This window comes from Panthera uncia, chromosome C2, assembly GCF_023721935.1.
Source record: "Panthera uncia isolate 11264 chromosome C2, Puncia_PCG_1.0, whole genome shotgun sequence".
In the NCBI taxonomy this organism is placed as follows: domain Eukaryota; kingdom Metazoa; phylum Chordata; class Mammalia; order Carnivora; family Felidae; genus Panthera; species Panthera uncia.
The window spans coordinates 68794583-68820669 of record NC_064810.1 but is presented as its reverse complement, the minus strand read 5'-3'; the positions used below and the strand labels follow the sequence as shown (position 1 = coordinate 68820669).

Sequence of the window (26087 nt, the reverse complement as noted above, 5' to 3'; positions counted from 1 at the left end):
GAGTCTAGTCCAAACTATCCATACAAGGGGCCTATTTACAACAGCCTCTGAGGCTCAAAGGGAAGGCTTCACTTTGGTAGTCTTTGAAAACATCAGCCCTAAGGTTAAAATCACAAAAATCAAAAAGTGTCCAAAAAGGTAGGAGAAACAAAAGGCTTCAGCATGGTCTTAAACAACCTGCACTTAGAGTATCTGTCCAAATTCTCTCAGCTGCTCTATTTCAAGATAGGCCAAAGAAAAGTAGGAGAAGTCCAGGGGAATGAAACAAAAAGCAAATGAGGTGCCCAATGGGCCAGTCATTATATGAGAACAGGTGGGGAATATTAAGACTTAAAGCTGAAATTTTTAAATATTTATTTTTATTTTTGAGAGAGAGAGAGCATATGTGTGAGCAGAAGAGGAGGGAGAGAGAGGAGCAGAAGAGGAGTAGAGAGAGGGAGAGAGAGAATCCCAAGCAGGCTCTGTGGTGTAAGTGCAGAGCCCAACGTGGGGCTCTATCTCATGAACCGTGAGATCATGACCTGAGCTGAAATCAAGAGTCGGACGCTTAACTGACTGAGCCACCCAGGTGCCCCTAAAGGTGAAAATTTTAAAGCTGAGAAGAGACGTCAACCTTCTTGCCCCTCACCCCACCCCGAAACCAACAAAGTGTACCAAGGGCCAAGCATGAATTTGTTAACAACAGTAGAAACCAGAATTAAGAAGATAGTGTCTTCAAGTTTGAGAGAGAGAGAGAGTTTCTTTTAACTTGACAAGTTATTTTATAGGACAAGTAATCAACCATGGAAGTTATCCCTAGAAGCAGCATAGGCTAAAAATACAGAAAGGTCAAGGAGAGTTTAGAAAAATTTATAGATTCAGGATCTGTAACCAGTTATTAAGGAAATGAGAATGTCTGGTGCTGAGGTCTGACAAACCAGTGGACAGGCAGGCTTTTTGAGACATGTGACATGTCTGCTGGTGGCATCACCAGAGACAGGCTCCCCAGGCAGATGGACCCAGCTGGTGATTGATCTGATTACATGCCTTTTACTTCCCCTCCTCCTTGGCCCATTGTCCTATTACAACCTTTGTTCTGCAGCCTGTTGGCTGGCAGGATGCTAACTGCAAGGCCCGGGGAGACAGACTTACATCTCTGCCTGCAAGGTTCTCCTGTGCAACATCCCGCTTGGTGTGGGCCATTTTCAACCTTGTGGAATGAAGGACATCTGTGGAGTCCAAAGTGTCACACGGGGAAATATGTTCCATATCCTCCTGCCTGACCTGTTCTATGAGCAAAGAAGCCCAAATTATCTCTGGGGAAAGTCTCTCTGCGAGAGGGTGAGCAGAGCAGAGGCAGTGAGAAAGGAAGAGAGAAATAAAGGGTCTGGCCAAGCTGTAGTCTGGGTAATCTGCCTCAAATAATGGTGTTAGCTATCAGTGCTTATAATTCAAATATGATTCCCTCTGAGACCTGGCTACCTGTGCTACAGTGGGGATCCTGGGTCCCAGGCAAGGGCAGCTGGGGGCGACCTGCAAGTGCCTGTGCTGCTTCTGGTGGGAAGCAGGCACAGGTCTGATGAGTAGTGGGCTGTGTAGCCACAGGGAAGACTTCTGCCTTGTCCGGGGCTCAGCCCACAACAGTCTCAGGAGGCAAAGGAGAAAGTATACAAGGAAGAGAACAACAGAAGTTCCTCTAGCTGGTCCAAGGTCAGGGAACAGAAATGCAAATAGGATTCAAAGCAGTAGATTAAGAAGAGAGGAGAGCTGTCACCACAATAAAAATGAACACATTTCCTGTCTGCTGTATCGTGGATCACACACCCATAAAACCCCCCTCGTCTGGGCTCCTCTAAGCACCCTTTACACATCCCCTGCACAGCATTCATTACACAGAACTGCAATTGATCATTTGTTTGTACTCAAATAAATATTTATTGAACAGCTACTACATGCTGAATATTTGCCAAGTAACTGCAGAAATGAAAATGAATAAGATTTGGCTTCCTACCTTACCTATCCTGGGTGCTGTTCTAGATGGAAAAGGTATCAAGGAGGATGAAAAGGGGGGTGGGCAGCTCTATGGTGGGGTGGAGAGGGAAGGGAAAGGCTTAATGGAAGAGGCAATGCTTGAAGTGAGTATTGAGAAATAAATACACTGATGGGAGAGCATCCCAGGTGGGAGCAGCACTCTGAGTAAAGGATCAAGCTGTGAACCTTCCCAGGGCAGCCTGGGAAGCTGGAGGCAGCCTGACACAGATGGGATATGGGGTATGAAAGGGCGAGATGTGGGGGCTGGTGGCAAGCGATTGTGTGTTGTGTGAGTTGGGTGAGTGAGTGCTAGGGAAGGAAGAGGTAAAGGGTGAGGTAGATAACCCTGGGGAAGTGCACAGGGATAAATCATATGTGTAAAGCCTTATGTGTAGCATTAATAAGTAGAGACTGTACTTTCTAAAATGAATGACAAAACGGTTTTTAATTTTTTTTAAATGTTTATTCAAACAATTTTGAGAGAAGAGAGAGACAGAGTGTGAGCAGGGAGGGGCAGAGAGACAGGGAGACAGAGGATCCCAAGCAGGCTCTGTGCTGACAGCACAGAGCCCAGTGCAGGACCGGAACCTAGGAACTGTGAAATCATGACCTAAGCCGAAGTCAAGAGTCTGATGCTTAACAGATTGAGCCACCCAGGCGCTCCAGGAAGATCACTCTTAATATTCCTAAGGGCTTTTCATCTCTTGGGAAAATGTCCCTGATATGACAGTAAGGCAAAAAAGGATTTGTCTGTATTCTGATTAACTACATTATTTTTCAAAGGGTCTAGGAGAAAATGTATCAATATTTAGCACTGAATATGTCTAGATGATAATTATCAGAGATATAATTTGTGTTTATATTCTTGTTATTATTCCAATTTTTCTTGAATAAGCATATTCTTATTTTATTAGTAAAAAAAAAGAACTATTAAAAAGTTCTTTTAAAAAAAGAAAGAAAATCTGTCTGATAGTCATGTAGACAGATGTCATACTGAAATCAGGGAGGAAATGTTCTAACAGTCCAGGCAGGAGAGCATTGTGAGCACTAACCCTAGACTGTGAGCTTCATTATGGAAGATTCTATGCTTGATCTCAGAGCTGGCACACAGTAGGACTCCGAGAATTTATTGAATGTACTGTGGGAATCTTGGGGAGTGATCAAAGGTCATCTGATAAAATAGGAAAAGGGTGCTGGTCCAGCACCCGGCAGCACACCAACCTCTTATTTGCCCCACCCTTTTCTAAAAATTTGTATAACATTCTCTGGACAAAAAGTATTAGATCATAGTCATTTCCAGACAAATTAAGGGTGGGGATGGGGAAGATAACTGTATAGTAGAAATACTAAAGTCTGGACTTTTCAGGCAAATGACATTTCAGGTTTGTGACTGCCTTAAAATTTTTTTGGGTGGAAATTGAAACTTTTCCATCAAGGGATGCCGGAGGAACCCAGTTCCTGAAAACACACACCTCCACCATGGGTGTGATGCAGCCATTATTTCCTCTTCTCGGGGCTCTGAACTTGGCTAACTAGATTGCCACTGAGAAAGCAGGCTGATTCACCTAATAAGAGAGCAAAGCACACACACAGATGCGGCCTGGCCCTAGACATGTTTCTCGGCCCACATGGCTGGCCTCGGGAGGTGAATGCTATCAAAGTAGGAGAATCAGAGGGCAGGAAGTCTTGTGGAAGCAGGTAGACACATTCTAGGATGCCAGGCTACCAGGCAGACTGAACAGGAGCTCAATCCCGGGCAGCCCCTCCCCCAAAGGCAGGGGATTATCAGTCAAGGGGCCATTGGTACCTTCCCAAGCCCAATAAACTATTGTGACATGCCACCTGAGGACAAGGGCTCAGGGAGGAGGCTTGATCTTTCATCTCAGGCAGGTTGTGAAATCCTGTGGCTGTTTAGAGACCCAAGTTCAAAGACACATTTTCACATGGCCAGGAAGCTCTTGTTCCTCAAGCTTGAGGGATAAAACCAAGTCATATAGATTGTTAAGCTATCACCCTGCAACTTTCATCCAACCAGCAATCTATTGGCTGACACATTCTATGTTCCCATGACTCGAACAGGGCTGTGGGAGATAAGGGATGACACTGTTCCCTTTCCCTGCCATTCAGAGTACAGATGAGGTGGCTAAGAGCTAACATTTGTAGGATGCTTACTTATCATTTTACAAAGCGCATTCACACCTACTCAATCATCATGGTATCTCTTTTGAGCTAAGATTCAGGTGGACAGAATCCTCACTGCTGATAAAGGAGATAAAGAGAGGCCCTAGTAGACTAAGTAACTTGCCCAAGGCTACACAGTAAAGTAGCAGAGGCAGGACTACCAGCTAGATCTCTGATTCCTTACACACCCACCACTGCCACCACCAGTCCACACATCTAGGAAAAGCTTTATTAAAAATCACACAGGGAGGGGCACCTGGCTGGCTCAGTCAGTAGAGCATGTATGTGACTCTTGGTCTCAGGGTCGTCAGTTTGAGCCCTATGTTGGGGGTATAGGTTACTTAAAAAAGTAAAAACAAAGATCACACAGGGAAAGAAGGGGGGAGTCCTTGTACCTGGCTTGGAGTTAGAGACTATACCTTAATACAAAATGTGGAAAAAAATGTGTTAGCTCTATTTGGGGAGAGGTGGGTGGGCGTCTTCTGCTGGTAAATAAAAGCAGTGATTAAAGACCAGGGCTGGCAGAGAAGAACTCCAGTGTCCGTTAAGGTCCAGAGGGACTTGCCAAAGGAGGTTGTGGGGGAGTTTAAGGGCTTTATCTGCATTGCAGGTGAGCTAGAGGACACCTACCCTTGTTTCCTACCAGCCGCTCAGCGGAGATGGTACCTCTGGGGCAGCCGCCTCAGTGCAGCCATGACCATGTGACCATAAAGCACCAAGGACGGCTCTGGGACTCAGAGACACAAGGGATCTCAGGACTTTTGGGTGGAGCAGAGTTTGGTGCTACCTCTGGAGCAACCGAAAAAGAAAGCAGAAACAATCCAAGCCCTAGATACAAAAGTCCAAGTATACTAGATGCTCCTGTAAAATTTCCAGCCTGTACACTGGAAAGGAACTTACTAGCTCATGTTATACTGAACTAAGATAACTTCTACCCACAGGTCTAGGCTCCACCCTCTGGAGCAACAAAGAGTGACACCAACTCTTCTTTCCCACAGCAGTCCTCGATTATGTCAGGATAGCTCTCATGAGCCTTCTCTCTCCTAACTTCTCCCCATACTTAACCCAGTGTCTTCAACTTTCCTTCAAAGGATACGGACCACATGGTACTGGTTACCTCCTCTGGGGCCCTTTCACTGAGTTCAAGAACACTTCAGAATGCAGCATTCAGAGTCTGATACATGACTCCCACACTACTCATGACCGGTATGGGCTAAACAACTTTGACTACAATGGAGCTATTACTTTCCTTGATTGTACACTGTACTTTCGTTAACCTAGCCTATGACCACACAAGCTATTTTGGTAGCAGTCACACTGTTGAACTTACAGTCAAATAAAAACTCCAGAACTTTCATAGGTTCTGGATCCTACCCTCTTTTTAAAAAATTTTTAAATATTAATTCATTTTTTGAGAGAGACAGAGCACAGGCGGGGGGAGCGGCAGAGAGAGAGAGAGAGAGAGAGAGAGAGAGAGAGACCCAGAATCTGAAGCAGGCTCCAGGTTCCGAGCTGTCATCACAGAGCCTGACGTGGGGCTCAAACTCACGAACCGCAAAATCATGACCTGAGCCGAAGTCAGACCCTTAACCTGCTGAGCCACCCAGGCGCTCCTAGATCCTACCCTCTTTTAAGCTAAAGAGCTAATGAGGAATAAAAATACAAGTCTCAGAAGTAAGAATGCAACTCAGGATTTCCAAATGTGGCAGGGGAGACAACCACCCACCGTTGCTTCACTGCTATCCCACAGTGGATGCGTACTAGGATGGGAAGAAAGAGAAAACAGAGGAGAGGGCAAAGGAGAGGGCAAAATTTTGGTGAGAAGATTCTGAGAAACCAAATTACCGTTCCCTCATTCCTCTCCATGATATGGGCTTGGTTTCACATGTTTGGCCAAAGAAATCTCTCTAATTCTGGGTTCACCACAGGTCCTCAAGAAGTAATTATTGGTGGAGAAGGAAGTTAAAGTTTTTCTTATGGGAAACGCACCACAAAAAAACCACTCGTCTCACAGACATTTGCTGAAAGCCTGTTACGGGGCTGATCGACTCCATCCTATGCTCCCTCTCTTCTGGGAGACTTGCTCTTATGGGGCTTCTCAATATCTGCACTTACCTGTTTAACACCAGACACGGCAACTACATAACCAGAGGTCTGCAGGGATTCCCAACAGTGCTAAGGTGAGCACAAAGAGCAGGATACAGGTAATCCAAAATATAGGAAAATATAACCTTTTGGAAACAAGTGTGTACTGATGAAAGTGTGAGTGTGAAAGATTCCTGTGTGTTAATGGAGGAGAAGAAAATGTCCTAAATGACTGATCATCTAGCTGGGTATGGAAGCTGTGAAGATGAAGGCAATGAAGAGATTAAGACACTTCAACAAATAACCCAACGGAACTATCTAAGAGCTGTCCCCGGCAGCACGTGGCTTACACAGTGATTGCCATGGGGCTGCAGAGGAAATCTGGCCTGGGCTGGTCAGGGAAGCCCTTTTGGAGAGATGAGATTCCAGTGGGGCCTTGAAGGACTGTTATGCTTTAGAAAGCAAGAACAAGTGGGGGAACATTCCAGAGAAGTAGGGTGGTGGTATGAACAGAAACTTGGAGAGAGGAAAGCCAAATGCATGTTTGGGGACAGTGAGGGAAACAATTCGGTTGGAGCAGAGTTCATCAACCAGAATAAATAAGTGGGTGTAGGCTGGCTACCAAACATTAGACTACAGGATAAGTGTGAACTTTATCTATATTTATCTTTTATCTTTGATTGTATACCTCTATCAATACACACAATTTTGGTCATGCGTTGCCAAAACATGTAACCTATTTATAAATTACATTTCTGGACTGCTGTGTTATCCTTATGTATGTAATAAAATACACCCCAAATAATTTTTAAATGAGATGAAGAGATTCTGAAATTGTCTTCCTGTATACCTCAGTAAAGTGTCTCATGTACGTAAAGGCACTTCTCCCATTGGAGAGGACTGCTCATGTAGGCAAGAGGGAGGCAGGGAGCCTTCATTGAGGAGGGGGGGTAATTGCAGTAGAAGGCCCACCAGGAGACTGAGGCCCCAGGGGTGGGGGGAGGCTGACTGGGGCAGGGGAAGATCAAACAACAAGTACTGCAATAGTCCAGGCATGAGGTCAGGGCTCAGGCTCAGGTGGTAAAAGGGGAAAAAATATGTAATGGTATTTGGAGAACGAGGAGGGTGTGTGGGTCAGTATGAGGAGGAAAGGAGAGCAAGCGGGCAGTGGGCAGAGAGGCGAGCTTTAAGAAGCCAATGCAGTGCCCACGAGAGCGCTGAAATCCCACCAGCGAGGCAGGGAGGGTGGTGGGGAAAATGGACAACTTTCAAGAGCTGGACACAGCTACTAAAGACATCAGCTGAACTACTCTAAGTTAGGAAGGACAACTTAGAAGGAGAAGAAGAAAGTCATGTGTTGAATTTCATGGGTACCCTCTAAGCTGCGAGATTTGAAAAGCGAGATACTATAATCAGAATTATTATCAGGCAGTGTCATCGGCACAGCATCTATCATTTTCCTCTAATTCCTGGGCCAAGGGGAGAAGGGTGCAAATGGTGCTGATTAGCAGGACTGCCTGACAGAAGTCAGTCATTATCCTAATGAGAGTTGCAGGAAACACCAAACCTGGATGAGAGTGAAGGCAATGAAAATGCTTCAAATTGTCATCCTTTAGGGGTACGGGTCAGTGTACCAACATGGAGTAGAGGAACAGCATTATCCAAACACGAGCTCTTTCACCATCGTGGTGCCAAAACCTACAGCAGCGAGACCCAGAACCCTTCTCTGCAGTGGTCCGATTGGCCCTTGAGACAGTCACAAGCTAGGCTAGTGTTCAGTGGTAGAAGTTTGGTTTGCCCCCATGAATGGAGTATGCACCGACACCCCTGATCTCTTGTGCTCAGGCATCCATACCCTTTTGCCCATTCCCCTTTATAATTAGCAATCTTGCAGACTCTGCAAGCTAGAAAATTGTCTGGGGTCCCCGAATAAAATTACCTGGTGCTTTCAAAGATCCAATCCATGTTCTGTGTCTCAGCAGCCAAGTTAGCTTCAGGGCTAACCAGACATACATCAGTCACTGTCCAAATGCCGCGTCCCTGTAGGCCAGTGGACTGGTCTCACAGGAAGGCTATTTTGTCTTGGATACTTTTTTCCTTTCATCAATGCCACAATCCCCAAAGGGCCTGTTAATTGCCTATGCCCATTCCAAAAACAAAAAACAAAAAACAAAAACAGGCTCTGGGGCAAAGGTTTTTAGAAACCATTAGCCAGAAACAATCCTATAGGAGGAATGGGGATAGGCGCAAAGGAGGACACGGCACATAGACGCCAGGTCCTGGGAGCCACATGGAGGTAACACACACGCAGAACTGCCTCCAGGACACCCACTTACCAGCTTGCTTTTGACCAATTGTTCTATTGCACTGACAAGGTCTGCAGCAGAAGGTACTTCAGTGGAAGCCTGCCGGGCTGCTAGCAAAGAGGAGGACTGCAAGACATTGAGCAGCAAAGGAAAAGCAGATTAGCAAGGAATGAGGAATAGCAATTAAGAAGCAAAACAGCAAGTCCAAAGCTCAAGGCAGGCAAGGGAAGCAAAGCTTTATGTTTAGAGGGGAGAGATCACAGAGGGAGATAGAAGGCAGTGTGGGTATGGGGACAGGCCCGCCTGTCCCCTTGTCAGGAGTTCTGGCCAGCAGCAAAGCAGGCATGGGACTAGGCTCTCCTTAGGCAGGCTTCTGGAGCAGCTGAGGGCAGGGTTTGCTGAGTTCCTGGGGGGCCAAATGTAAGGGCTGCACCCACTGTCAGCAACAGGAGAGAGGGACAGACAGAATTTTGGCTGTTAAAGGGCTGCCCATTGCCGTTCCAGGGTATGAAAGGAGTCCATAAACCTAGCCTCAAATGTATCCAAAGAAATTGTTTTTGCTTTAGCTAAATACAGATTTAAAATATAGATCTTCAGTGTGTATCAAACAAAAATTCAAGGGCAGAGCACTTAAAGACCAGGAAGCTAGAAACCCCCTCCCCACTCACATGTGTGCACATGCATTCACACACACACACACGCACACGCACACACACACACACACACTCACACACACACACCACACATAGAGCTGCTTCTGGTAAGGCCCCTAACTGGAACACCAGGATGTAATAAATGATTTTACCAAGGAGTTCTGTGTGTCTTGCTGAAGTGACCAAGGACTATCCTGTTCACAGTAAAGGAGGTTCAAGCCAAGGGCCTGCTGCCCATCCCCCTGTATCAGCAATAGGGACTGGTCTATGTGGCTGTTTTGTCATTGGTTTGGGGAATCCTGCCTGTTTTGGGATATCCAGGGACAGTGGTTTTTGTCTTTCTTCTCCTACTTAAGAAGAAACTGGGGAGAAATGGTTGACCCTGCATGCATGTATGAGCTTTCCCCCCCTGGCAGAGCAAAGCAGAAGGCAAAACAGAGGGCCCGGGACACATGTTCCTTCAGCGTCTGACACTGATCACTGCAAGGGTAAAAAGCTGACTATTCCGGCCATGGTCTGGCTTCAAGTTTGTCCCTTAAGTTAGGGGGAAGAGTTTCAAAAAGGAAGCTACTTGTTGTCTAATTTAAAAGTTAGTTTAGGTCTTTGCTTCGGAGATAGGGTAAAAAGAAAAAAGCCAAATAAATGTAATTAAGGAGATAGAACAACACTCTTTTTCCTCTTCTGGAGAATGCAGGAAAGGAGGTTAAGTTTGTTTGGAAATCCAAGCTATCAAATTTTTGATTTAGTAATCCTACCCCTGGGAACTTATTCCAAGGACAGACGTCAAAAGAACAAATGCTGTATGTACAAAATGATCTGTAGCAGTGTTATCTAGGAGAGCAAAAACTGAAAACACCCCAGGATATCCCAAAACAGGCTGGTCAGGCAAATTATGGCACATCAAATAAGTGACACTGTCCCCAGCTATTAAAAATCACACTTACGAAGGTAAAATCAACACAATTTTAGAAAAATACTAAGGAAAGCATTGAACATAAGATGTGCATATTAAAATGATAAAAATAAAACACACATGCATATGAACAGTTATTAGAAGGAAACATGGAGAATCAAGGTGATCAGATAACATTACAATAGGTAGACTTAAAAATTCCTCATAGACTGTTGTAAAAATTACTTAGTAAGTTCAACTCCATTTGCTAGAAGTTCTGAGGCTTAGCAAATATTTCAGAGAAACAAATTTCTGGGAATCAAACAAGCAGGACTGAGGAGGGCTAATGTGTCTGCCCTCTTTCCGGATAACAAAAAGCCTACACGAATGTTTGGGGTAAGTCTGCATTTTCAGTTAAAGATTATCCAGAAACAACATAACATCCTCTTTCCCAAAACAAGCTGTGTTTGAGGGAATTTGAGGGAGAGGGTTCGTGACCTTTACTTATCTTACACAAGCTGGCACCTCCGTGTGGAGCGCTGTGCTGTGTGGGGTGGCAGATACAGTCACATGAGCTCCCCACTCCCCACATACGCTGTCACTGTTTATGGAACATTTTACAAGGATAGGCCTCTGGGAACGCAGCAGGTTGGTTCTCATTCTGATCTCAGTGTGAAGCACGGGCATTTCTGCCCCTGGGAATCTAGGATGGGCATCATGCCATGCTTCCTGACACTTTTCCTTCCAAAAGTTAAGAGTCAGGGCCACCAACGTCACCTTAGGAGGGGCCACACAACTGTGCACCTCTCATGATTGAGTCCACAGAGGGGGGCATCTCAGTCATCTCAGTCATCATCCTGTCCCTAGAATCTGTCCCTCTAGCGTGGCACCCAGGAAGACCTCAATTAATGTCTGTGGGTTAATAATGACCCAAATGCAAAGCAGAGGGAATTAAAACAAGAATGGGGACATCACCAGAAATACTGAAGCATCGGCAAACAGTACTTTCTGAATTGTATCCCAGGTGATGTTGTGAAGATGTGTTCCCTGCCCAGGCTGGGCTCACCACCTTAGGGGAGGCTGTGCTACTACAAGGCAGGGCAGTAGACAATACAAGGAGACCCCGGAGGGATGGCTAGGCCACCACCACCACCACCACCACCATGACCACAAACCACTCTGAAAAGAAAATGTAAAGCACCATTGAAACCTGAAACCACCACTCCAACCTGTCGAACCCAACAGGATAGCAACACTAAGAGAAGGCAGGAAAAACCCAGTGAGGTGAAAGCATGGTTTGCAAGCAAGATGAGTGACAGAGCACGCAGTTAGAGCAGCCCACGTCTCGGCCAGCACGCTTGGAAGCACATCCAAGCCGAGCCTCTGCTCTAGAGCCATCGGGGCGATCGCTCTGCGATTAGAGCCCTTGGAGACATCCACGCTTTGGACACCGAAGTGAGCCTATGCATGTGAGCCTATGCATGCTGGGACTCAGGGAATTCTGTAACACCAAGAATGTGGCAGCCTGCACCTTAGGCTCTCCCGCCTTTGCCGGCAGCCTCCCCTCAGCAGCGCCTCCATCCCTCACGCGGTACTTGCGGAATTTTCATACCACCGGGCTGACTGGAAGTTACCATTATTTGGATTTTAGAGTTGAGTATAGGGAAAAACAATCAACCAAAACAGAGGTCGGAAGTCAGGTGCAACAAAGTGATCACGGCCTGGAACCACCTCAGACTCCTTTTGAGACAAACAGTTTCTTTTGGGATCTATAGCTTCCAAAGACAGAGTCATTACCCTTCATCAACAGGAGGAGAGACCAGAGAGATTCCCACTTCTGCATGCCCCTACCCTGCCCAGAATGAAATCAGACCTCCAGGGCTGGGGGGCGGGGACACCTACCAAATACAGAGGGAACCTACATCACCATGGATTCGGAAAGATAACAAGGAAGAGAGAGTATTACTACCCCCACCGCACACATACAACAAAATCGCATGTATTACACATTGTTCTTTCAGATCAGGAAGTAAGGAAATCCTACCATCTCGTCCTGCGTAGGGTCATTGTCAAAGATCTTCATAGGTGGAGGGAGGGGGGTGTGTGACTCTTCATCTGGCTCATCTTCACCCCATCCTTTCTTGTTCTTCTAGAACAAAAGAGCAGTATTAGTCATACAGTCATATGTATTATATAGTTAAAGATATCAATGGTTCAGGACTTAGAATTTTTAAAAAAGCAACATGTAAGACCTCCTTTCTCAATACATCCATATTTTTTCAGCCTCACTGCCCTCCTCTGTGGAATGGGTACACCTTCTTATCTCAAAGGACAGTGAGGTTCAAATAGGGACACACACACACACACACACACACACACACACACACACACGAGAAACATCTACCTCATTGATTAGCCAGGAAAAGAAAAAGCTGAGAGTGGTCAGAGCCTAACTTTTTAAGCTTTTGAAGGACTATTAAACCACAATCTGAATATCACCAGGCTCTACTGTCATTCTCAGAAGGAGAAAGGGCAGATAGCATGAAATTACAAAGAGAGTCTGGTTACACAGCAGGAAGAATTGCTTAGCCACATCAGGGACTAGAGTGGGTTTGCCAGAAAAAAAAAAAATAGCTCTCATTCTCTCAACTAAAACATACCCACTGTATTTTAATTACAGAATCTCAGCTCTGAAAGGGACTTCAGAGGTCACCTGGTCTGACCTCTGGGCTAACACAGGGACCTCTCCGACTACTTTGTGAGGTCATGTGGTACCCACCCCTTCTAGCACAGGTGTCCATTCGCTTTCATGACAGCCTACCTCATCACTGGTTGACTCCCATTAAAGTCACTCTCTGAGCTGAAACCTTGCCTTCTGTAAACCTTCACCTGTTACTCATAATTCTCCCGTCTGGAGCAACATGGAGTTGTCCACTCCCTTTCATATGTGGCACTGCTCTAGATACTTGAAAACAGCTATAATCTCTCAGCTTTTATTCTTATTCTCAACTAGCAGGTTTTGATATAGTCCTTAGTAGAGGTAGGGGATTAGGTGACCAGATGACTCCCTTTAGGCCCATGCCCCTATCTCCAAATCTGGCAAGATGTTGGCTATCTGCTGGAAATTCTACGTGCCAGTCTCTGAATTGGTCACACATCAGACTGGCAAGGTCTTGTTAGTACAAAAGCTCAGATCACTTGGGCTCAAGAACACAAACTCCTGGGGACTAGGGACTGGCTGGTTTACAGAACCCACGGAAGGATGCCTCACAAAGTTCCAGGAAGGATGTATGTCGGAAGCCCCCTCCTGAGGGAGGCTCCAGGGCCACGTGGAAGTACCTCATCTGCACTGTCTCCCTGAGGGGTCGTCTCATCCCCAGGCTTGGGAGATCCCAGGTCGAAGCTCTTCCGGCCATCTCGTACTTTCTTCTGCTTCTTGATGTTTCCATCTGCTTTCCCGCTGTTGAGCCGGCGCACGGGGCTCGTCAGCCACTTCTTAAGGGTGTTAGTGGAACGCTTGGGACCGGGGGAGCTGTGGATGGAGTTCAGGGAGGGCTGAGACTGCAGGTTGGCCACTGACTCAGACTTGCCTCCGTTTTCACTTGAGGAATGGGAGTATGCATCTGAGGAGAAAGAACAGACAGACATGGCCATGTCAGAGGCGGTTAAGGGAGGTGGCTGGCCTGGGAGTAAGACAACTCCATCCTCAGGAAGCTAGGATACAAGGCAGAATGTCAAGGCCAGCTGCAGACCCTGGTCAAGGCAACCCTCTCTAGAGGGTAGTAACAGCTGACAATCAATTTTTAATGTGCAAGGCACTGCTCCAGGTTCTGTGGATATAGGACTGAAGAGAAGACAAAGAATCCTACCTTCATTGAAACAAAATTAAAATCCTAAGCAAGAATCACCAACCAAAAACAATGTCATGGAGCACCTATTAGGTAGTGTATTTTAAAGACGTATAAGACGTAGGTTTTATTTTCAAAGACCTCTTATCTAGCTACACACATACACACACACACACACACACACACAGAGTGTGTGAAAGAAGAGTGAAAGAGCAAGACGGAACATGTAAAATAAAGACAAATTCACAAAGTGGTATGTGATTAATTGCCACAGGGCTGGTATGGACTTCAGGCGATAAGCTAGCAGAGTTCAGAGGAAGGTCAGATCAGTGTAGGCGGGATTGGTCTGAATTGGCATAATGAAGGGGAGAAGGAATTTCAAAAGGGGGAGACAGCAGGAACAAAAGCACAGAGGTACGAATATTGAAAAGTAAGTGAACACAGCCCAAATAAGTAGATCCTCTGAATGAAATAAAGATTTGATGGAGAAGGAGAAACTGGATAGAAAGTATTAGTGAGGTCATTTAATAATCAAATAGTGTGTGACCTTTACTATGAGACACAATAAAAGCGTTTATAAAGGACACAATAAAAAGGGTTTTTTTGCTTGTTAATTCATCTGGTAACTATAGACAGCATAGCCCTGGGAAGGAGGAGTCAGAGTCCAGACGGCCACACTGGGGCTGTGCACAGGGGTGCAGAGGAATGAATGTGAGGCACTCCAAAGCAAGAAGTGTCTGGATGACAAATCAAAGACAACTCACCTCTCTGCATGCTGCTGCTTCTCACTGCAAAAATGGTCTTGGGAGAATACCTGACCCGCTCTGCCTTGACCCCTGATGGGCCCACCGCCCCGGTGGTGCCAGTTCGCATACTGATATTTAAACCAAACACATGACTAGGTATAGAAACAAATGACTGAAGTGGTTTTTTATACCTACTCCTCTCAAAGACGGAATCATCTTTTCCTATAACGACTTCATCCTAGACCCAGCCTGGAGGACTAATCTGGCTTTAGAGGCCTTCTGGCCTAGACGTAGCCGACAGAGAAGAAACAAAATCCCATAAGAAGGTGAATGAATCCTTTTTGCCAATAGACAGCTGTCTCCAGCTTCTACAACTGGCTGACCTTGAGGGCTGCAAGCTCAGGATCTTGACCCTGCGGGGATCTTCTTCAACGCTGCTAGAGTTTTGTGTGTACTTTGGAAAGCAACACCTGAACATTTGCATCTAGTAGCACAAAAATTGAGGTCCTAAAGTCCCCTGGTATAAAGGATAATATACAGGATTGCTCTGCTCAGGGAACATTTGGGATCCGCTGACTTGGTTGGCGTCCCTTTAAGGACGAAGTTGTAATCTTATCTCAGGGAATTCCTTGCTGGCTGTGGTCCTGGGTATGTTGACATTATTTCTGAAGTGTTTGGTATGGCTCAAACTCCTGTTCTCAGAAGACTGAGTGATAAACATCTCCCCAGGGCTGGTAGTGGAACCAGGCCTTTCTGTTATCTTTCTGCTGATAAGCTGCAAAAGCTTTTCATTCACCAGACCCCTGTGATAGCACATGGCTCTATGAAACCAAGCCTTCAAAAACTTAATCAGCACATACTGTGTCAGCAGAACTAGAGGCCCAATCACATTAACCGTGCCTTGTGTTACTAGGCAGGGCAGGCAGCTCTCCAGTTTCCCTGTTCCATCGCAAAGCATAGCGTGACTTCGAGATTCATAAATGCAAATCTTGATGGACTGTCCTTCCCCACTGTCCTGTGGCTCTGCCTTGGTGCATTCTGTACAAATGCTCACAAGAGTCCAGGTTAACAATCAAGTGTACTCTCACTTTTGTTGCTTCAAGTTTACTCTGTGTAAACAATTAGGGCCATTCAATCACAGCCCACACACAAGAGAAGTCACGTGTCCGAAGCAATCCATAATTCACTGTTAGGGTCCTGAATGGAGACAGGGCCGTTTCTAAATTACTTTGTTTCTTGTTTGTTCCTGTTTTTATTTTCTGGTTTTGATATCATTGACATATAACATGGTATTAGTCCAAAGCGTACATCAATGACTTGATACTTGTATCTGTTGTGAAATGACCACAATAAGTCTAGTTAACATCCACCATCTCATATACTTACCTTTGTGTGTGTGTGTGTGTGTGTGTGTGTGTGTGTGTGTGTGATGAGAATTTTTACTAAATTACTTTGAATGCATGATTATAAAGAATGTGGCACGGGCGCCTGGGTGGCTCAGTTGGTTAAGCATGAGACTTCAGCTCAGGTCATGATCTCATAGTTCCTGACTTCAAGTCCTACATTGTGTTCTCTGCTGACAGCTCAGAGCCTGGAACCTATTTCGGATCCTGTGTCTCCCTCTCTCTCTGCCCCTCCCCCGTTCACTTTCTGTCTCTCTCTTTCTCTCTCAAAAATAAATAAACATGTAAAAAAATTTAAAAAAGAATGTGGCACGATTTAGAAAATTTGTACTTACTTTATTACGGCTTTAAAGAATAATTGGCATGCTATGCTCACCCCATCTTTGGAAGATGTCTACAATTAGCAGACAATGGAGATTTTATTCTAGTACCTTTCCAGGCACAAAAGTTAAGTGACTGATTTGTAACAGCTGCAACAATGCAGCTGTTACATTGAACCATTCCAAGCTAAGGGAGGTGCTATTTATTAGGATTCTGGTCATAGGAAACAGAAAATCAGAGTTTTTCAGGAAACCAAGGCTCATAGTTGGTTAAGTGGCAGACAGGCAAGACTTAAATCCTGATCTGACTCCACTGCACATATATTCATCTTATTCCTACATCTGTATTCACTCCATGTATCCCTTTAGCCTCTATAATGATTGTAAAAGGAACATCAAGCTGCTATGTCTATTTAACATTTCAAATATACATTTATACATGATTTATACAAGTTATACAATTGCAATGCTGAAAACTGTCTAATTTTACAGATAAAGCAATGAAGGTTTAAATATGAGAAATCCACGGTTGCAAATGAGTTGATCACAAAGCTAGGACCAGAAATCAGGCATCTCTACATCTGCCCCAGGACTCTGAACCAGTGCTTCGTCTCTGGCCCTGCGGCATAGAAGGGGTCTGTAAGGCTAATATCTGGTTTTAAGTCACAAGGAAAACAAATGTGTCCCTGGGCATGGTACGTAATCAAGTTCCCCAGATGTTCCAGTATGTTCAACTTAGCTTTCTGGATCAGAAAAAAGTCACATTCTGAGGCTGATTTTACTATGAGACATTTTTAAGATAGATAAAAATGTAGAAAAAATGTAACATCCAGGTACCCACCATCTAGGTGTGATAAATGTAAATATGTTTTGCCATATTTCCTTCAGCTTTTTAAAAAAAGAAATAAAATACTGTGCATACAGTTGAAGCTTTTAAATTTTTTTCCACCCGTTCAGTCACACCCACCACTTTCCCTTCCCTTCTCAAGTTGGTGTGCATCTTTCCCGTCCATGTAGTTAGCCATTTACTTTGTATGGGAATCCAGTGTTCTTTATATCATTATCCTAATATGTCATTTTTCAACATACTCATTAACTCAAAATTATCTGAGATTTATCCATGTTCAGTCATGTAGATCTAGTTCATTGATTTTAATTGTTGAATAATATTCTTTCACAGGACATATTGTGGAGCTTATAACACATTTTCCTAATGATGGATACTGAGGATGTTCACACATGCACACTCATTTTAAGCAGTCCGGTACAGGTCTCTGTAGATTTGTGAGAATTCCTCCAGGGCAGTGCTTTCCAAACTACTCGTGGTCAGGGAGTCAAGGATCTACTTTTCTTATTTCCAATCCGTTTCAGACCAATACTTTTATAAAATACAAAACCATACTCTTCAATGTGGTGGAAGTGTCAGATTGCTATAAAAGCTTCTAAATGCTTATTCCCATTTTCTGTACTTACCTCCCTGTGGACTGGAAACAAAGGGCTGACAAACCTTTCCCACATACAGATCATACACTGAGGAGAACACACCTTGCTCTCAACTTTACAGCATCCAGAGCATGTATGTCAAGGTGGACTGGCTGGGCTTTAGAGAAGACACCTCACCACCTTCACTAGGTACTGCCAGATTGCACCCTGATTTACTCCCACCAACACTGCACGGAACCTCTCATCTTCTGGAAATCATCAACAAAATGAAAAGGCAATCTACCAAGTGGGAGAAAAATTTACTAATCGTGTATCTGATGAGAGGTTAATATCCAAAATATATAAAGGACTCACAGAACTCAATGATTAAACAATCTGATCAAACAATAATCAAACAATCTGATTAAAAAATGGGCAGAGGATCTGAATAGACCTTTTTCCAAACGGGACCTACAGATGGTCGGCATCACTCATTATCAGAGAAATGCAAATCAAAACCATAATGAGATGGTACCTCACACCTGTTACAATGGTTATTACCAAAAAGATAAGAGATAATGAGTGTTGGGTGAGAATGTGGAGAAAGGAAACTCTTGTGCACTGTTGGTGGGAATGCAAACTAGTGCAGCCACTCTGGAAAACAGTATGGAGGTTCTTCAAAAAATTAAAAACAGAACTACCCTATGACCCAGAAATTCCACTTCTGGGTATTTATCTGAAAGAAATGAAAATACTCACAAAGATATTAAAACTCCTGTATTAATTGCAGCAGTATTCATAATACCCAAGACATAGAGGCAAACTAAGTGTCCATCAGAGGATGAATAGATTTAAAAAAAAATGTGTAAATGTACAGGGCTCCTGGGTGGCTCAGTCGGTTGAGCATCCAACTCTTGATTTCAGCTCAGGTCATGATCCCAGGGTTGTGGGATTGAGCCCCGTATTGGGCTCCGTGCTGAACATGAAGCCTGCTTGGGATTCCCTCCTTCCCTCCCTCTCCTTCTCTCCTTTGCCCCTCCCCCCACTCTCTCTTAAATAAATAAATAAATAAATAAATAAGTAAATAACAAGAAAATGTGGTAAATGTATACATTGCAATATTATTTAGCCACAAAAAGTAAGGTGGATGAACCTTGAGGGCATTATGCTAAATGAAATAAGTCAGACAGAGAAAGACAAAGACCATATGACCTCACTTAATATGAGGAATCTAAGTAAAAAACCAAACAAACTTCAAACTCACAGATACAGAGAACATGTTGTTGGTTGCTAGAGCTGGGGAAGGAGGGTACACAAAATGGGTGAAGGTTCAAAAGATACAAACTTCCATTATAAAATAAATAAGTCATGGGGATATAATGTACAGCATGGTGACCATACTGAATAATGCTGTATTATATATTTGCAAGTTGCTGAGAGAATAAATCTTAAAAGTTCTCATCACAGGGAAAGAAAAAAAAACCTTTTATGTGTGATGATGGATGCTAGGTAGACTGATTATGGTGATCATTTCACGATACAAATACTGAATCATGATGTTGTACACCTGCAACTAATACAATGTTATATGTCAATTAGATCTTGATTTAAAAAAAAAAAAAGAAAGGAAAAAAAGAAAAGAATTCTTATCTTTTTGCATTCCTCTTGATGCTTCGTTATGTACACTAGCATACAATTTTCCTCTGGAAAAATTAAATGTCTCCTTCCTACCCAAAAGCACATAGTTTAAGGAAACAAATTGAGATTAAAGTAGAATGTCTCAAGAAGTAATGAAAAGGTAAAAACCAGTGCCTCTAGGTTGGTAGGAAATGCATCTTATAATTGGTATCTTAGCCACAAACTGGGGAAATAGAAAACTTGTCAGGGCAATCCCTGAGGTTGAAGGTCCAACTTTTCACAGGCTCTGAGTGGGATAGCTTAGCTGATTGGTCATGGGAATATAAAGATACTAATGAAATCAAGAGAATCTAAATAAATAAACCAACAACCGATGCTTATCCTTCAGACTTGCACACTATTTGTTATCCCTACTTCCTTCAAATCCCAAGCCACCTCTCTGAACCATCTGATTTCCTCCTTAACACCTGACAGAAGACAGGCTGCATGGTCACACAACACATTCCAAAGCTTAGCCGATGACTAGAGAATTCTTGACCTCAACACTCATCTCCTAATGATCTTTTGTTGAAGTTGATGAAAAGAGAAACTCTGCTCGTATAATGTTCCTGCCTTGCTTGTATGACCTAAGAACAACCCACTGTTGCCTCATCATTGGATTGCAACAAAGAGATGAGTTGGCTTCTGGCCCTTCTATGCCACTAACTAGGGGGCAGACACTGGGACAGATTAGACAGGATGCACTCAAAGCCTGGCTCCACCACTGGCCAGCTGTGTGACTCTGTTCCATTTACTTAATCTCTCTGTATCTCGGTTTCCTCATCAGTGACTGAAGATAATATTAGTATCTACCCTATAGGGTTGCCATTAAGATTAAGGAGTTAACGTTTGTAAAGTGTTTAGAACACTTTAAACCCATAGAAGCACGATAGAAGTTAAATAAAAATTAATAAAACCATAAAAAGCTCCCCTAAGTCCATGACTGTGAGTTTATTCTCTATGTTCCTTCATTCTATCTCATGGTCTTCTAAAGCTTAGACTAGATGATTTAAGGCCATTTTTACCCTTAAAGATTCATGCCTCCTAAAAGCAAAGAAACACTTAATGCTACCAGCTGCCATTCTGTGTCATTTTCCCCTCTTCACTTCAGGGAACCACTCTTGTCTGAGAATAAGGTGGCCATATCCTTGGGCTATGTGGCCATAGTTGTCCCCCTTTCCCACTATTTGGAAGTTTAAGCAACACAGGTTATTATTTCCTGGAAGTGACATATGCCTCCTTTTATAGGGTGTCTCTTAGAATGGGAGCTTCAGATGGATTTTAGGGCCAATTGAACAACTCTTGATATTAGGGTCTCAAATACCATCGTGGGGTTAGAATAAACATGTTAGTGTTATCGGTTTAAGCCTTTGGACAAGGACTCCACGATTTCATCACAGCAGCATGTTTCTAAGCAGTACAGGAGATGAGGCCTGTCTGCTTGATGTGAAGAGGAAAAGTGGAACGAAACCCATGAAAGCAGGCACAACTGAACACGTCCTAATAAATCCATTGTCTAGGTCAAACATGGTCCTTCCTTACTTGGATAGACCTTCATTAGCTACCAAAATAGAAGATAATTGTGTACAAATGGATAGTAACTGAATATACTAGAAATGTGGTGGGGCACCTGGATGGCTCAGTTGGTTAGACGTCTGGCTCTTGATTTCAGCTCAGGTCATAAGCTCATGGTTCGTGAGTTCGGGCCCCATGTTGGGCTCTGTGCTGCCTGCTTGGGCTTCTCTCTCTCCCTCTCTCTCTGCCCCTCCCTCCTCTCAAAATAAATAAATAAGCTTAAAAAAAAAAGAAATGTGCTATATTTAATACAGCCATTTATAAATTCAGTTTCCTTTTTAAAAAGTTTCAACTCATATTTATTTCACTTTTATGTTACACCTTTAAAAAAAGCTTCTTCTACCGTTTATGGTCGTATAAAATTTGTAAAACTATTCTGAAAGCAGAATACATTTTGCACAAGCCATCACAGAATGCAAATGTAAGACATGTCAAAGGACTATGGCTGCCTCCATAGTACTGCATCCACTATTTCATTATTTTATGATTTTATTCAATCATAAAATACTGATTCATCAGCCTTCTTCGCACTGACCTCAAAGTAAGCTGAAAATAAAGGATTGAACCTCCTAGACAAAATGAGAAGAGAGTCCTATTACTTTTGAGGGGTTAGTATACCCAAAGTCCAGGAACACTGTCCTCTAAAGGCCTAGGGTAGGCCTGCAGAGAGCATACGCATGTGTAAGGTCACCAAACCTTTCAGTGGACTGTGAGCACCTTGGGTGTGTAACCAACCCACTAAGCTGGCCAGCTGTTTTCTATACTGGCTTGAGGGATGCAAATGAAGAATGAACAACTCATTTTCAGTCCATTCTGCTGCAGTTCAGTGATGGTACTCAACCATATCCCAAAGGCTGGCTTTTTTTTTTTTAACATATTGTATTATGCAATTGCTAAAAGATATGAAGTCTAGTTGTTCTATATCAATCATACCTGTTTTATCTAGATGGTCAATGAGTCTACAAATGTCCCTCTGGCATTTATAATACTCTACTGGAAGCTTTGATTCCAATGGCTGAAATCGGAAGAAAACGCAGACTCCTAAAATCTACCAGATATTTACAGAAGAGCCCTTTAACCCCCTGCTCTTCTGTCTTACTTGATTTCCAATGATACAGGAATAATTATAAACTCATCCTTATTGCTTTCTGTGGCTTGAGATATATAAGGCAAATGCATTTCATTACATCTGTTTGCAGTGATTAGATACCCAAACACTCCTGTTTTCTTTGGCTTTGCTATAAATAATTTACTTAATATAAAAATTATAGAAGTATCATATATACATTTTTCTCACACTGGAAAATGCACATCAAGGGGATGATGGGAAGGTCAAGGATAAAAATTCTTTGGGTAATAAATACATAAATCCAATTGTTTGTAAGCATGGAAACACAAAATCTACAGTAAATAGTAATATATCCCTCATGGCATAAGATGATGGCTCTGACAGGTCTTTTAGTGGAATGCTTTGAAAGCCAAACTCCTGGGTGCATATTTAGCTGAGGTCCTAAGGCTATGCATCACCAGTTCCTGGAATGGCTGGCTTCCCAGCAAACCATTGCTTGGCCATTTGGTTGGCCATTTGGTTGGACTACTTGGTGCCAGAGGATGAAGAAAGCTACAGGCTACAGTGACAATAACAGGACATGGGAAAGGGGGAGAATCAGTCTGGTCCACAAACATTGTTTTGTTTCTTTAATGTTTATTTATTTAGAGATAGAGTGTGCACACATGAGAGAGAGAGACAAGAGACAGAGAGAGAGAAAGAGAGAGAGAATAAGAGAGTGCCCACGCAGGGGTAGAGGCAGAGAGAGAGGAGAGAGAGAATCCCAAGCAGGCTCTGTGCTGTCAGCACAGAGCCCGACTTGGGGCTTGATCTCATGTACTGTGAGATCATGACCTGAGCCCAAATCAACGGATGGATGCTTAACAAGACTGAGCCACCCAGGAGCACCCACAAGCATTGTTTCTTAACACTAGAAAACTTGTAGCCCTTGCAATTTGCCCCTACCACAACTTGCGACTAATCTTGGCAAACACTTCTTGGCTCCGGATACTCCTTCTCCCATCTCTTCCACAATAGTCAAGTCTCAAATGCACAGTGCAAGCCCCTGCCTCCTGCTTGTTACACTGCTTTTATACTTAGTTCAGGAATGTCTTTTCCAATGAGCCCTTTGCCAACCCACTATTCTTTATCTCACTACTCTATCTCACTCATAGACTTCACGTGTTTTCTCTTTTTTTTATATCTAAATCCCTATGGATTTGGAACTCCTGATTTTTCCCATTAAACAAAGAGTACAAAATGAAGGATCACTCTGAGCCTCAAAGGCACATTGTATTGAGCTACAGTTTAGTTCATTTCTACTTCCTTGTCCCCTTCTCTTCCCTGTAGTGCTGATCCTACCTGGTAGAATGTGCAGAGATCTGAGAATTCCAAATCCAGTGGCTCCACATAGGGCAGAAATTCTTTTCATCTTCAGAGTTCATTGGGACACTAGCTCTTAGTATCAGGGTCTTCTCCAACACACTAAACAATCTCCACAGGGGTGAAAAGCCAGTACCTCTGGCTTCAATTGAGATGAACTCTTTCGAGTTCTATTATAATTCGGTCCAGATCTCACTCAATCACTGCTGGCTCCTTCAGTGCCTCCCCTGCCACCTTGATTCCCATCAGGTTGCCATGGGACACAGTGGGTAAAGTGACTATTTCCAACTGCTTGTTCTCACTGTCTCCTTGGCCTTAGTTTCCCTTGTATAATATTCTCTCCAACAGACACAGAGTGAGGAGAGCCCTCAAAGGGCGATGAGTCAGTGCCTTCCTCCCATCCCAGATATGCATGTTCTAAACACGCAGTCCATTGCTGTGACATGTTGCTACAATGACTCACTTGATTCACTACCTTTTTGGTGGCCTTTGGAAGTCAAGGGCTAAAAATCCTCTCTATGTTCCAAGGGGTGGATTCTGAAACTTGACATATCAGATTGTCAAAAGTCAGTGAAAACATATCTGCTGCTCTTCCAAGAGTAAACATTCTAGACATTTCCATTTATATGCCCATTTCATTCCCCCAGACTTGTCCACAGCTTCTAGAGAGGGAATGTACCTTTTTTTCTACAGTATAGTGTAGGAAATCCTCCTAAAAGGCTTCTGAACTGCTCAAAACATAACCAAGAGAACATGGTGAAACTTCACAAATCTAGACTGAGAAAAGGACATTGCCACATTCATATAAAACCTAAACACAGAACTTTATTTTAGAAATGGTTTCTACTTATGGTAAGGCAACAAGAATCAGTGGCTCCACCGGAACCAAGGTCATCTGAGATCAGCTTTCATCTATAAAGATATATGATGAGCACAAGGGGGTTCTCAAATCATGACCCATGGCACCTGCCAAGTTCCAAGCCTGGGGTAGACATCTTCTTACAGCTTAATTTTCAGCCCTCCTAACCTCCATATATGGCAGGTAAGCCAAATTTCTCTGGTTAAAAAGGGTCACTCTGGAGTCCAGGATGTATTTATACCCCAGTTTTCTCCTAGGCCTTCAAATAAGACTTCCAGTAGGTTAAGTGAGCTCCATAAAAAGTTTAGGCTGTTCACTTAAATAGCAGCATTTTGCACTTTTCTTTTCAGGTTGGGGGAACATAAACCAGTTCAACCCTAATAAAACCCCCAAAGCCTCAAACTAACATTACACAAATTACAGCATGTAACTGAAGATTCTCTCAGATGATGACCAAGGCTGTCTTTCAGGTTTATTCAACTGGAAGCAGATTCTTCCTTCACAAAGACCTTCTGCACGGATATTTTTCTTTCTGTACCTATTGTCATTGCCCTAATTCAGATCTTTTAACCTATGTAACAGTCTCAAATGGATTCCTCTGCATCTAATCTCTTTCTCTTATCCATTTGACATATCTCTGCTCCCAGAACAATGACATTGGTCTACAGAAATCACTTGATCAATAAAATCTAGAGGCCCCTGGGTGGCTTAGTCAGTTGAGTGTTTGGCTCTTGATTTTGGCTCAGGTCATGATCTCACGGTTTGTGAGATCAAGTCCAAGGTCAGGCTCTGTGCTGACAGAGTGGAGCCTGCTTGGGATTCTCTAGCTCTCCCTCTCTCTCTGCTCCTCCTCTTCTGCATGTGCTCTCTTTCTCAAAAAAAATATATATATATATATACATACGTATATATGTATGTGTGTATGTATATATATGTATATACATACATATATATGTATGTATATATATGTGTGTGTGTGTGTATACACACACACACACACACACACACACACACATATATATATATATATATAACTTGTTTATATATATATAAACTACTCTATGGTCAGGCCTGCTCACCTTTCCAGCTCTACGAGCTTTCCTTCTTTGATAATCTGAGGTTCCCAAACTGTGGTCCTCACACCAACAGTGGAAGCATCATCTGGGAATCTGCTGGAAATACAAACTCTTGGGTCCCATTCTGGAGCTACTGAATTAGAATCTATGGGGGTGACCCAGCACTGTGTTTTAACAAGCCCTCCAAGTAATTCTGATGTATGCTCAAGTTTCAAGATGACAATTTAAAAGTTTTTATTTTATTTTTTTAAATTTACATCCAAATTAGCATATAGTGCAACAATGATTTCAGGAGTAGATTCCTTAGTGCCCCTTACCCATTTAGCCCCTCCCCCCTCCCACAACCCCTCCAGCAACCCTCAGTTTGTTCTCCATATTTATGAGTCTCTTCTGTTTTGTCCCCCTCCCTGTTTTTATATTATTTTTGTTTCCCTTCCCTTATGTTCATCTGTTTTGTCTCTTTAAGTCCTCATATGAGTGAAGTCATATGATTTTTGTCTTTCTCTGACTAATTTCACTTAGCATAATACCCTCCAGTTCCGTCCACATAGTTGCAAATGGCAAGATTTCATTCTTTTTGATTGCCGAGTAATACTCCACTGT

General features: G+C 43.4%; 1 protein-coding gene across 8 annotated transcripts in view; it reads right to left on the bottom strand.

Moving 5' to 3' along the window:
• Positions 1-26087, bottom strand: part of LOC125921791 (kalirin-like) — a 117138-nt gene that overhangs the window by 59748 nt on the left and 31303 nt on the right. For 3 of the 8 annotated variants that reach the window (XM_049629459.1, XM_049629460.1, XM_049629453.1), the window contains exons 2-4: positions 13467-13750; positions 12172-12276; positions 8613-8708 (exon numbers count right to left, since the gene is read on the bottom strand). In XM_049629459.1, the coding sequence (XP_049485416.1) occupies positions 8613-8708; positions 12172-12276; positions 13467-13750 (485 nt within the window). The remainder of the gene's footprint in view (positions 1-8612; positions 8709-12171; positions 12277-13466; positions 13751-26087) is intronic. The other 5 variants (XM_049629455.1, XM_049629457.1, XM_049629456.1 and 2 more) reach the window with 3 other exon arrangements.